The 14,905-nt window shown below is 36.6% G+C and overlaps 1 protein-coding gene across 1 annotated transcript in view; it reads right to left on the reverse strand.

The window, feature by feature from the left end:
* Window positions 1–14,905, reverse strand: part of LOC145687173 (glycine receptor subunit alpha-2-like) — a 190,619-nt gene that overhangs the window by 13,832 nt on the left and 161,882 nt on the right. Inside the window, exons 9-10 of the mRNA XM_081760637.1 lie at window positions 13,305–13,465; window positions 7,941–8,009 (exon numbers count right to left, since the gene is read on the reverse strand). Coding sequence (XP_081616763.1) covers window positions 7,941–8,009; window positions 13,305–13,465 — 230 coding nt within the window. The remainder of the gene's footprint in view (window positions 1–7,940; window positions 8,010–13,304; window positions 13,466–14,905) is intronic.

Genomic DNA, 14,905 nt, shown 5'->3' on the forward strand with positions numbered 1-14,905 from the left:
TGACATCATTAAATTTCTCTACTAAGTTATCAACATAATTTTGTAATTCAGGATATGTTTGTAAAAGTTCTGATGAAACAGTATAATTACCTTTTCTTTCTTCCCTTTCGGACACCTCCGGATGTAAAACTGAATGGTCAAACTGCACCTGCAATTCCGGATCAAAGGAAACTCCAACTGCGGCATCTCTCCTACAGACACCTGGAGCCACAGAAGTCGGCAGAGTAGACGTTGACATTCCAATCGTGTTCGAACAATTTTGAGTAAGCCTAGGGCGAGGTAAAGTTTTCGGCGAACCAAAGGAGCGTGCTGGTTGCTGTCCACTGACCTCTTCCCTAGAAGTAGATAGGGAAGAGCGAGGAGTAACTGCTAATAACGAGGTTTCTCGAATAGGAACAACTAACTTTCGAGATTGGACCTTATACACTCCATTGGAGATGTCAATAACGGCATTAAATTTTGAATGAAAACAGTTCCCTAGAAAATGTCAAAGTCTGTTGCTTCAACTATGTAAAAGTTTTCTGAGAATTGTTGTCTTCCCATTTTAAAGTAAATTCGAACACGTTGATTTACCGATACTTGTGTGTTTCCTAATCCAGTAGTCTGAACACTTACATTTTCCACTTTAATTTTACACTGTTTCTTCAATTGCTCAAAATACCGTTTACTAATGTAATTGCAAGTACTTCCAGTATCCACTAAGCAATTTACACACTTCCCTTTTATATAAACCGGTACAGTAATTAGTTTATACGAAAAGGGGGTATTTTCCAATAAGTTCTCTCCTTCCCTTGACCAATTACAGTTTTGAACACTATCCTTTACACATGTCTGACTATTCCCACCATTATGATCAACATTACCAATTAATTGAGGGGGTTATAATAACACCTTTGAGTGGGTTGCCTTGATTGCATAATTACCTGATCTCGAGTATTTTTAACACCGACCATAGCAGACGATTTCCGGGATGGTACCATATCCCGATTTCCCCTAACAGGTGTTCGCAGTTTATAATAATCGGCCTTATACCTATGCAACATATCATACCTAGCTGACAAAGACATTAATTGCTCAAACGTATGAGGCATCCCATGTTCTACCAAAAACATATGGGCAGAAGGACAGACCATGTTACATATTAGATCAAGCACAGCATTTTCGCTAAAAGACATGTCAAGGACGTTAATAATACTTAATTTAAAATCTGCAAATTCAAAAAGCGTTTGATCTTCACTCTGCATTGTGTAAAAATATTTTGACATGAACTGGGTACGAGCAACAGTAGAGATAAATCTGAGCATAACTCTTCTACAAATAGTTTGCCACGAATAAGAACCACCGATAAGGACCTGTATCATTTCCTGAACTTCACCTCTAGAACGTGAAAGACAGGCAATGAGAACTAAATCTAAAGGTAAATTCTTACTTCTCACAATACTATCCAATTTCAGTAGAAATTTAAATGTTAGTTCCGTATTAGAACCATCTATAATAGGAAGTGAATTTATTTCATTAATTAGAGCTCGATAAACACCATCCGAAGCTTGTTTACTGAAATTTAAAGTCAAATTATTTGAAAAGGAGGTATTTTGAATAGTACTCCTATTTTCATTACAGCCTCCGGCTCCGCCACTGAGATTTTGTTGGGTTAGTGGTTGACAAAATCCACCCCCACGTTCAAATATTGGGTTTTCAAATTCATATGAGTACCCCAAAACCTCATCACTACTTGTACTAGAGGTTTCTCCTTCATTATTATGTCCCGAAGGAAAATTTAAATCTCTGGCCCTCCTATCGTAATTCTGTGCCATATTGCTAACGTCCTTCACAAGACAAAAATATAGTAACGATACTTGAATAATACAAAATGACCCCAATGTTAGGCACATAAATTAGTTTTGCTTCTAACCAGCTGAATTCTAAACGTAACACAAATTGGGGGGGGGGGCAATTCTTACAAGATCCTTCCCACATACAAAATTTTTTGGAAAGCAGTCTGTTGACTGTTGACTTTTAAATTATATATGTTGCGGAGAACCACAACATATATAATTCAGTGCAACATGTAAACCTATACCTCGGTAGACCAACCCTAGCTCCCACCTTCAAAACTTTTTTTTTTTCAAAGGAGGAACCACTGGACAACTCCACCGAAATACAAGTTTACTTTTGCACTACGGGTAATGGAGCAATTCTACTTTCCAAAATTATAACTTCAATTCCTTTTATCTTATTCCTAAAAATGATTTTTTTTTTAAATACCCAATCAGTGGGGTAAGGATCTAATCTACTTCTTGAAATTGTGAATTCCCAAATTCAATGTAGTTAACAATTTATTTTAACAATTAAATATAGAAAACAACAAGAATAAATATAAATATATATAACGATTTAAATTCCTTATTTTGAAACTTGTTAACTTGAGCACTTTAATAGAACAAACAAATCCAGCCTTGAACTGGGAACGAATACTACTTTCAATCAATCAAACGGTAATTTTACACAAATGCTTACTTTTTTTTCACAAAAGTTATTTAACAACTTCTTTCCCTGTTGTAGTATGAAATCCTCCTTCAAGGTTCCGATTAAGGAGAGGGCAAGCAAGAATTCTTAAAAATACTCTGACTTTTCTTTTCTTTTGAAACTATCATAAAGCTTACCTTAAGAGAAACAGTGAACAGAGTCAGTGACTGAATCCTCTAAAAAGTTTGAATAAAAATAAAAAATGCCAAAAGGGATTAACATAGAGGACCCTTTCACTAACTCTCCCACCTCCTCTGCAAGTCACACATAAATTTTTCAGATAATTCAGATAATGAAACTTCCAAAGAATTCAATGACTTACTCGCAATGATTAGAACAAGACTTAATATTTTAAATTGTCACTATTTTCACCTTTCATTTGCCATATTTCAATCTTCCAAAGCACTAGTTTCAAACAGAAGTAATTGCTATTAAAAGTCAGCCACTATAACTTCACGTATTACGTTCCCATTCTTATAAATGTAAAGAACCCATTTCGAACTACATTACCCTACCATGGTCAACAGTCAACAGGACGCCGCCTCGTGTTTTGCACGTAGAGGAGGCCTTCCCGATGACGTCAGCTACTCAATCGCGCAGCCTGACTCGGGAGAGAGCCATTACGCAGTAGCTTGACAAAACAGGGTTGCCAGTCTACTTTGACGGAAACATTGAAAGGGGGTTTCATTTACAATTAGATAATAACACAATGATAATAATTAATCGTAACAACGTCTTCTTTAGCCGCCCTAGCATAACTGTGGGACGTTAAACTAAAACAAAACAAAACAAGAATGAACACTGTGTATTACTAACTGTAAGTCCTTGAATAATTGCATATTGCTATATAGGATGGATCGAGTTTGAGGTGGTCGGTGGTCTAACTAAAACAAGTGAAATGTAATTAGGGTGTAATTAGAACTTTTAATTAAACACGGTCTTAATATGAAGTGTACACCAGGCCTAAGGCTTAGGGGGAACAACTAGTGTTATTGAAAATTTATCAGTTACATTTAATTTCAGTTACAATTTTCATTTACATGCATTGCTGGGACGAAGACAAACATTAACATTACAAGTAGGCCAAAAACTATGAAAAGCATCGTCTCTTGAAAGCATTCTTGCACCATAAAACAAAATACGAGTAATTCTAAAATATTTGCAGTTTATCTACGTTATTTGCACATATTTAGAATATTATTTAGCAATATATTTAAGTGGGCAACACTGCTTAAAATAATATAACTGCGATTGTAATTAAAACAACCAAAAACTGTTGTTGTAATGCTATAGAAGCAAAGGAAAGTAATAATCATTATAAAAATTTAATACAAATACGTCATTTTAAGCAGTATACAATCACTACCAATGTGTTTGGATCTCTGAAACGATTTGAAATAACAATTGTTGTAAATGGCGTTATAAGCATTTAAGTCTTTTGGAAGCATCTACAGGATGAGACGTGATATGTCAACGCGTCTAAAGTAAAGTCTTAAGAAACATTTAAATTTTCCGTTTCTTGTAACTTTGTTCATTCATTCGAAATATATTATTCCATGATCATAGTATTTGACGCTAAGCTACAGTTGATGCGCATTGCACCGGCCATTCCATTTGAGTTATTAGAGATCTCCAAAATGTTGATGTTAGTGATACTGTGTTGTCCTTTGTTACACTAAATAATGTATAGGCTACTGTGGTTTTGTTAAATAACTTAATTAGAAATATGTAATACTTTAGGCCTACGTAGCGCATTTGAGAAAATACAACTTTATTTTTCTTTAGCAACATTGCTTGTTTATCTAGTGGTATTGCAGAGTATTTAGAAGAATTTCCCAACTTGGTACAAAATTTCAGCATTATATATATATATATCGCAGATCCTAGGGGAGGGGTATAGGGACTATAGCCCTCCTTAACGCTCAGGTATACACTGGATAAAATGGGCTTCAATCCTACTTTCTTTACACTGGATAAAGCGGCAATCCATGATTTAGCCCCTCCCTTGATCATATACTGGGTCCGCGGCTGTAGATATATATACAGAATGGCCCATTTTAATCTTTCCACGGAGATATCTCGAAAACGGTTGAACATAAATGAACAGAACAAAAACCCAAATAGGAAATGCCATGGGGCACAGCGAATGGTGTTGTCGCGGCGCCTCCCGGGGCCACCCTTCATGGGGTCCGAGGGCCAAACTTTATTTTTTTTAAATGGAAACATGGGGCGAGTAATACCTCGTTCCATAGATCTTTAAAAAGTAAAAAGCTTTGTGGCAAAATATTTTTCATATCGGTCACCGTATTCAAGATGGCCGCCAAGACATGGTGCCTGTATCAGATAAAACGTCCAGTACTACTAGACCCCTAATATGAAAATAGTTGGAGATAAATGAACAGAATAAAACTCGTATAGGAGAACACAGAGGGTATTTATCATTTCACGGCTGGAGTATAAAGCAACGGATAAAAAGATTATTAGATTTTTAAAGTGTAATTGACATGATGCAAAAGAGGAAATGATAGAAAATTATCTTTCCGATCTCTGTCCGTAAGTAGGTGAAGCGGAAATGAATGGTAAAATCTCAAATGAGAACCTCACTTTTATTTGCAATAGATATGGTTTGAAACACTTGTGTGTACAAATGACATACTATAATGAATAAAAATAAAGTGAAATAAGGTGAATACAAATAAGGTAAAATTCAAGTTTAACAACATTTTGCCCGCCCCTGATAATTTAACGCAATGCGTTCAAGATTTTTGGGACATATCTGCATCAGTATGTACAGTTTCGTTGCAAAGGATCACAACTGAAATTACCGTTGAAAGTTATTCGGAATGTAACTGTGGACATCTCAGTGAAACTCATATTCTATCACATGCAAGAAGACATAGAAGGAAAAGAAGCGAACCAATATCATGCTGACGATTGTTGAACAAAACCAACGTTTGTAAACATTGTTCTAAAATTGCATTGTTTGACAAATTTGTTTCGCATTTCAGTTGATTCATTTTTGCATCAAACTATTGCCTGCAATCAAAATGGAAGATAACATTTAACAAGAATTTTACATATTTTATCCCATTAACTAACTAACTCTATGGCTTATGGAATCCGGAGGTTCAATGCCGCGTTCACAAAAGCTCTCCATTGACTTCTATTCTTAGCTCTTCATTGACTTTATCCCATTACAGAGACATTTATCCCTTATAAAAACACATTTCAAATAACTATGTTTCGTAGATACAATTTGCAAAAACTAAGGCTCTCATTTGCAATTTCACCGATCTTTCCCGCTTCACTCACTTACGGAGTGATGTTGGAGTGATAATTTTCTAGGAGTTAGATTTCTTCCTTTCCATTATGGCACTTTCACTCTAATCATCTTTTCGACTGTTGCAACATTCCCGAGCTATAGAATAATAAATACCCCCTGTGATTTCCTATTCGAATATTTGTTCTGGTGTTTTCATATTAGTGATACTGGACGTTTTATCTGATGCAGGTATCATGTCTTGGTAGTAATTTTGAAAACGGTGACCCATGTGAACAATCTTTTGCAACAGCACTCTTTAGTTTTTGAAGATATATCGTACGAGATATCACTCACCCCATGTTTCCATTTACAATTTTGAAGTTGCGCCCTGGGCCCCATGAAGGGTGGCCCTGGAAGCCTCCGCGACAATATCAATCGATGTGCCACATGACATTTTCTATTTGAGTTTTTGTTCGGTTCATTTATGTTCAACCGTTTTCATATTAGTGGTACTGCACGTTTTATTGTATCTGATAGGGGCAACATGTCTTGGCGGCCATTTTGAATACAGTGCCCGATATGAAAGATCTTTTGCCACAACGCTTTTTAGTTTTTAAAGATCTATCGAACGAGGTACCACTTACCCTTTGCTTCCATTTAAAATTAAAGTTGGGCCCCGGGAACCTATGCAGGGCGGCCCTGGTGGGCATCGCGACCACACACACACACACACACACACACACACACACACACATATATATATATATATATATATATATATAGAGAGAGAGAGAGAGAGAGAGAGAGAGAGAATTCTATTTGTATCAGCAGTGGATTTTGTTTCGGGAGAGGCTTGAGGAACGAGTAAGAAACATTTGCGTTGTACGTGCAATGCAAAAAATGATCGCAAATTTATTTCGGGAGGGGTTTCAGCCCGATAAGCACCCCCTAAATACGCCACTGTACATCAGTCAACCGTTACTGTACATCACTCATATTATCTAACACAGTAACGAAAGAAATTTTGAGTGAAGGCAACTTTAGTATCTATTAATATTAATATTCGAGACGAGACCGAGACTTTCGAGACTGACCTAAGTCTCGTCTCGGTCACGTCTCGATTTATAGAGGTCTGTCTTGGTCTCAGTCTCGTCTCGGTATTTCAAAGTTCGTCTCGGTCTCGGTCTCGTCTCGGTATATAAAAGCCCGTCTCGGTCTCGGTACCATCCCTAACTGTAAATGTATTTTAACACTATAAAAGACATCTCTACTTATCTCAAAATTGTGTGATCCTTAACGCACGGTTGTATCAAGTGAGCGGAGATCTAGAAATGATCATGACAGTGCAGGAGAGCTCAAGCAAGAAGGGGAACTGTTCTTCAAATATTAAAAAAATAGCTTTTATCTCGGAAACAAAACATTTATTGACTGGCGTGAGCTGAAATCCAGTGGTGCCATTCAAAGCATGAGTATTAGAATCGAAGCGCACTTGCCTTCAAACTTACCTCGCTGTACGGCCACTTCTGGAAGTAAACCTAACAATATTGGTACCGTTGGAAAAATAATTTAATGCTCTACAAATTTAATTAGGGATGTTTTTTTCCATATCTCAACTCATTGGGGAGATACAGAGCAAAAAGAAAATATTAAGGACAAAATATGTGAGTTTTTAATGTTTACGTTAAATTTTTTCAAAAACCGTTGGGTGTATCCAAAGCATGAATAGACAAAATCGTGAAGCACACCTTAGAGATAAAACCGGAAAAAGAAATTTATTAATATCTTGATTCGTTTCGGAGGTACGGTCTTTTATAAGAAACGCTCGTTTTTTAGCTTCAGTTAGGGGGTTGTACGGGGGAATCTCCCGCTCGTATTAAGCAACCGGCTGTCTAGAAATGATCTGGATAGTAGTCTTTGCCTTTACTCTCACGGGTTGAATGAAACCTATTAACCACGTGTTCTGCCTCCCGACTATAAAGAAAAATGCTTATGATGCCGTTGCCTTTTATGATCCTTTAACAGATCAGTGTCTAACAGCTAAGATGTAATGTGTTACTGTGACAAAACACTTACCCACTTTGTGAGCTCAAACATTCCTTCAGATACAACAGATTCAGTTCTTTGCGTCTTTGGAGGTACGTCTGTCTGCGAGTTTGGCAAATCCCCGTCTCCCAAAACGATGTTCACCAAACAATATTCCATTAAGGCTAGAAAAACAAATCTGTAAAGGATAATATTATATTAAACACTTTTAATGGAGAATCGATGTACAAGAGCTGGGCAAAAAGTAATGGCAACATTGTTATAAATCATACCTGACTTTGTGCACAGATGAACGCCTGTTACATTCCTTTAATGTAATCGCCTCCCATCTCTTATTACCTTTTGCCACACCTGTGAAAGGAATCGTACAGGGTCAGCGGGTCAATTTTTGTCGATGTCCGGCAGGGACCGCTATATGGCACGAAATATGGCTCCCCATGTGTCGTAGTGCATCCCGAGAAGTGATTTCTTCATTTTGACAAAGAGGTCATCACGAAGTCTCTGAAAACATTGTTGTGCATTGTGCCCACATGGTACTTCAATCTTAATCGAAGCACGTTGTTCGTCTTTCCCAAACATATTATGTCACTTCCACTTTTGTCCTCTACTTTATGACACTACTGCTTTTGACTAAATAACACAGTCGTTACCATTCCCCATACTTTATATTCTCACATTCCGATATCAGCTACAGAACTCTTGTAGTATTGAGCCACAGTCCTGTGACGTGAGAACAGTGTTGCCAATACTTTTATCCAACTTACGTAGTTTTAAGTAAGAAGTTAAAGCATGTATCCAAAAATTGGAGAAATATACAAGAGAAGGGTTGTACCAGTTAAACAAATATTTGGAATAGATCTTTAGTTACGCTACCAAGGATTAGAAAGTCCTTTGCGAATGTGTTCAACCACGCTCAATGACTAAAGGAAACGTAGGAGGAGAAATGGAAAGTTGAGAATTAGAAGTTTTAAGGAACTAAAATGCAAATGTTTCCAACATATTAAATATTAATATATACAAAATGTAACCGAGTGATTTATACTATAGTACACTGGGAAGAAACTTCTCCTTATGTTCTCTGTTTTACTTAATGAAACAGACTTCAGAGATGGCGTAAACTGCCTCACCACTGCCTTCTTAACTAAAATTCATTCCATCATTTCTCAATTTGTTTCTTGAGATCTTCGTCTATGAACAACATTACAAAGATGTGTATCTATTTAGTCAAGAGTGACTGACTCCCGTCGTATAAGTGACTAGTTTCTGTTTATATCGTGGTGATATTGCTAACGAGGCACCTGGAAGCAATTAATTAAGGAGATTTTTTAGTGGATGAAATATGATTCTGAAAGGAGAGCAAAGTAAGTTGTCACACTCAAGGAGATTGAACTAAAAGATTGGTTGATAGTCATAATATAAGAATATGTGGAAGGTGATGAATTTAATTGTAATGTTGGATGGATTAAATTTGAGAAAGAAAGTAATAGGAAGAACAAGAAACACTGAATGGAAGTTGAAGATGATTTAACCGGCAATAAGCAACGCTATTACTCAACTCGTCCGAAAAAACAAGTTAGAAAGTCATAAAGCGTAGGCTTGTGTGCAAAAGAAAGACCAGAGAATGCTGAGAATCAACAAAATGTTGCTATCATTCGATATATTAAGCAAGAAATCGCTGACTCTTTGTCATAATTAAATATGTTATTTCAAAGCAACAGACTGTTGATTCATTCTACACATATGCACATCCCGATATAATTCCAAAAACATTTTCGTTTGCAGTTGCTCTAAGATTATTTAGGAATTAAATTCTAATTAGGGTGTTTCGTCTTGTAGTAAAAATTAAATTATGTACTGCAATTTTGAAATCAAGCTTTATCACTTCAAGAACAAAAGGGATAGAAGAATTGCTGTGTGATGCCAATATCAGGTATAGTCAAGGAGCGTTTTGGTTTGGTTGGTCACGAAGGGAAGGGGGAGTTCTTGCCACGGGCGATAACTAGCCTAGTTGCGTTGTTGGTTGTCGATGATCTCTTCAAAACTCTTACTACCATCATGTTCTTCCAGTTTACGTCTTTAGCATTACTCTCCTCTGATTCTTGAATTTGTAGAATATAAGTTCTTTGGAGAGCTGCTTGAACCTGAGGAAGTCAGTATGCTGTAGTTCCACTGCCTCTAAAGATTGCTTTCTATGAGCCAGCTTGATCACAAGGACCAGTTGTGAAGGCACATAAATATTTCCTGTTTGCTTAAATAACATATTAAAACAAATTACGCATTAAGGTGAACACACACACACTAGAGGTCTGTACGGGCTCGGGCCGAGCCCATGGGCCTAGGCCCGACCCGGCTTGCGGGCCGGACTCGGGCGATAAATTTTTAAATTCACCATATTTGTCGGACCTTTTCGGGCCTAACTTTGTAAATATACCGTACACTGATATTTATTGGACAGTTATTTCTGGAGAACTTTTAAAGCACAACTGCAAAATTAAATCTTTAATTGCTGTAAATAAAAATACAATTTTGCGTTAATTATTAAGTTTCTGTAATTCGGGCTTATTTCGGACTTATTTTATTATTACACGAGCTCAGGCCGGGCTCGGACCTAAATGCTGAAACATATTTCGGACTCGGGTCGGGTCTTACATTATAAATTCACGGGCCGGGCCTGGCCCGGTCCAGGCTAAAAAATTTCGGCCTATGCAGACTTCTAACACACACAAAAACACACACACAAATAGAAAGTCGTTTGAGATACTACTATGTGTGAACAATAGAAACTTACCTTAAGTTTTCTTACAAACTGTCGTATCTTGAGTTACGGCAGTTCGAAAGAAATTTAATTCTCTCCAATTGAGATACGACGAACATCAAACTGCTTATTCCACAGTTATATTTAGGAATTTAGATACGGCTATTAAAGAGAATTATAATTTTCCTAAAGGGGAATTCGGGGCTGTTCTTAACTCAAAAAGTGATTTTTTTTTTTTTTAGATACGACCCTTTGCAAAGGGACGATATGTTGAAAATTTCATTCAGATCGATCGGGTGGTTCAAAAGTAATTAATTCACGAACATCGTCACTTTCATTTTTATATTTATTGATTTTTGTATATCTCCTTCTCCACCGCCTCTCCTACGTTGCTCCGTCAAAGTGAAATGATAAAAATCATTTCAATCACGAACCACATCTACATTGAAAATTTGATCAAGATCGGTGGGGTGATTCAAGAGTTATTAAGTTTTATTTATTTTTTCCTATGTCCCCCTCCCGTAAGTTGTACGGTCAAAGTAAATTGCTAAAAACAGTTCCAGATCAGAACCGCATCTACGTTGAAAATTTGATCGAGATCGGTTGGTCGGTTCAAGAGATTAAGAGTCACATAGTCACTTTCAATTTTATATTATAGATTAAGATTTCTAACAACAATTTAATTATTTCCGTCAATAAGAATACTGTGCAATGCTTACAAACAGATGTAGATAGTCTCTCTGAACCATGAACTACACATATATGATTATAAATATAATGTAAATATCCATATTTGCATTGCATAATATTTGTGAGTTAGTTACACTGAAGATTCGTGCACTGCGACTATGTTGTGTTAATTTTGAGTTGGGTGATATTGCGTAGTACACAAAACAATGTGGCTCGACTGTGCAATAGGCCAGATGTTTGCAGTGCAAAATGGAAGACCTCTCCGAATTTCAAAGGGAGCAATTGTAGGCACTGACGTCTCTGGCATATAAAATTTGGGAGAACATCAAAGAAAGTGATTTAAATGGTGCTATCTAGCCCAACCTGTTTACCTTTGATTCCATTTGTTATCTTTCTGTTTACCTTCACGGACCCCGTGAGACATATCAAGAATTCTGTTATAATCGTTTCACAGCCTGAATATTATATTCCAAATAAATATAATTATTATTATTTATATGTTATTCTGCTTTTAGTAAATAAATTAAATTAGAATAAAATATTGAATATTTTGTACTTCAAAATATTGGGAGGACGCATCCCCCTCGTCCCCCACCAGAGACGCCCATGATTGTAGGTACGCGATTAGGGGAAGAAAGTTTATACAAGAGTGGCAGTATGTTAGATGTATGGAGAACAACAGTGTATGACGATAGCATACAGAATTCGTGGCACTATATCATCTGAGAAGAGAAATAGTCAGCGGGAACCAAGCTCAGGTGAGAGAGGAAGGTGATAGTCACAAATGACTGTCTCAGTGGTAGAGCGTTCACCTCTGGTGCTTGGGGTCCCGGGTTCGATCCCAGCCCCCGCCAAGTGGGATTTGTGGTGGACAAACACCGTGTGCGTGGGTTTTCTTGGTGTTCTCCCGTTTCCTCCTATTTTCTTCATTCCACCATTTTTCATTCATTACTCATCATTACCGTCTCCTTTAGCCTAACCGGCATAAACGTGGGACGTAAAACTCAAAGATTTCATTTCATTTTCACAATACATATTGTCAGTGTTTCTTTCAGGCATGCGTTTTGGGGGGCAGTTCCCCTTCCGACGAGATAAGGTTAACACGTATTAGAGTAGTATCAGCAACGTGAAATAAATAGTTTCAGAACACAATAAATAAATACACATTTTAATATTGCTACTTAAAAGCTGTTCTAAAGCTCGTGCTGGAGCTATCGTTTTTTTTTTTTTTTTTCTTTTCACAGTTTGAGATTAGGTGCTACCTTGTGTCTGAAACTGCCAACCGTGAACACATAAGTGACAATTGAACGTCTTGTTGCGCGTACTTCAGAAAATTTTAAGATAAATAACTGAAGACTTTAATATGTAGTTTCAGTGTGTTCCCGGCACTTTTTTTTTTAAAAAAAAAGAAACATTGCACATTGTTTATTCATATTTTACGAATATGCATGGTGTTTCTGAACAACACTAATAAGGTTTGATGATTCTCGAATTATTGATTTTTCATTTTCCGATAAATTTTTGGGTGGTCATAGCGCCGAAAGGAAGAGTTCCTTATACTCAGGTTGGTCTATACTTTCTATCTTGATGTCAAGAATTACCTTCCTAACATTGTCGGTGTTGCTTTAGAAACACTGAATACACACACACACACACACACACACATATATATATATATATATATATATATATATATATATATATATATATATATATATATATATATATATAAGTAACAAGGTACTGCATACTTGTTGGAAGTGAAAGAAAGACCAGTAGCATTACATAATACTGCGATTGTGGTATTCAAATGCTTAGTATATCCTTATGTTTCACAGGTTCCTCTAAAATTAAACATAGAATCACAACTGTCCTTTTGCAATGCACAGACCTCGAAAACTCTATGGTCTATCCTGTAGAATAACATATACTTATACTCCGTCTGTATATAAGGACTTGTTCATAGTGCTGATTACTAGGTCAACAAGAAATGTTGAATGCGAAAAAAAATAGAACAATAGTACTTACACAGTACACACAAACATGAATCCATCTACAGCTTTCATATACGAAACCGGAGGAAGAGCTGCCTTTGATTTTACGTGTTGTGTGGATAGCGTGAGGAGAGATGTCACACCTAAAGTGACTCTAGCAGGGGCAGCTTCTGGTCTAATCCAGAATGACACCCACTGGATAAAGAAAAAACTGTATGATAAAATTACATACACACACACACACAGGCACACACAAAACTCATACACAGTTAAATATATATATATATAGTCATTTTTAATATACGTACAAGTATGCAAAAATTAAGACTAAAAGTATTTGTCTATCTACGGTGTATATCTATACCTATCTATATACGTATATGTATGTATGTGGGTATTTTTAGCATAACTCTCGAACGCCTGGAGGAATTTTAAACAAACATGATACACATACTACTTAATGTGTCGAAAACAGAACTGTGGGGGTAAGAACCCTTCGCACTTAGGGGGAGTGAGAAGGGATAAATACAAAAATAATCGAAAACGAACAATATTAGTGTCAAATCCATAGTTTTCAGGATAGTTGAGATGAATAGTGACACTCCAAATGCTGCTTAAGTGCAAGTTTAGTTCCCATTAGAACACCCGAGGGGGAATGATGACGTAAAAAAGAACAAACCGACAAATATTAGTGTTGAATATCCAAAAAGAGCTGGAGGGGGTGACATAGAAATGATCGAAAACAACTGATATTCAACACTAATATTTATAGTTTGAGGTGTCGAAGTCATAGTTTGAGGTATCACTGAGGTGAATACTCATACTCCTGATTACTCCCGATAGCACTAAAGTTCAAGTTCAGCCTTCATCGGCTATGAAGTTGAGAAAAGTAAAAAATAAAATGTCTAAAATGACCCAGAGTAGTGTCGAATCCATAATTTTCCGGTCCGTGGGCTGCTAGGTGACTTCCCCATGACATTTAATTTTAAACAAGAATAATCATGTCAGCTGGACTTAAAATTTACAAGGTTAACGGTTAAGAAATTGCTCGTATACATATATTCTAGCGGAAGTCTGGAGAAATTTCAACCAATCTTAGCAGACAAATGACTTACATTCTGGAAACAATGGAGTGGTAACAAGACATGCGAAAGGGCATGAGTTGGAAGGAATGACGTGTAAAATAACCGAATATCGAAAGGTTGAATGCAATTTTAGGAAATTATATCCGAAACTTCTATAATTAATAACATATGACTGTGCAGTCCTGTATTCTTGGGACGGATCTAGGACGGATTTCTGGGGGGAGGGGTGATGGGTTGTAATACTGCTACTTAGAGCTACTTTTAAGAGCTCAAAATTCTGGGATGGGTTTTATATATATATATATATATATATATATATATATATATATATATATATATATATATATATATATATAATAAGAAAGTTTCCTCTTTTTGGGGGAGCAATCGTCCCGCCCCTGGGTCCGCCCCTGATTCAAACTAGAAGGGATACACGATGTATTGGAATATTTACTTGACAAAAGTTGTATATATATATTGTTGTTTAAGAAACTCTTTTACTCAACGTTGTGACTACTTCAGGAACAGTGAATAGTAACTATGGGCCTTA

The sequence above is a fragment of the Thermobia domestica genome, chromosome 6 (assembly GCF_964235325.1).
Source record: "Thermobia domestica chromosome 6, izTheDome1.hap1.1, whole genome shotgun sequence".
Taxonomy (NCBI): Eukaryota; Metazoa; Arthropoda; class Insecta; order Zygentoma; family Lepismatidae; genus Thermobia; species Thermobia domestica.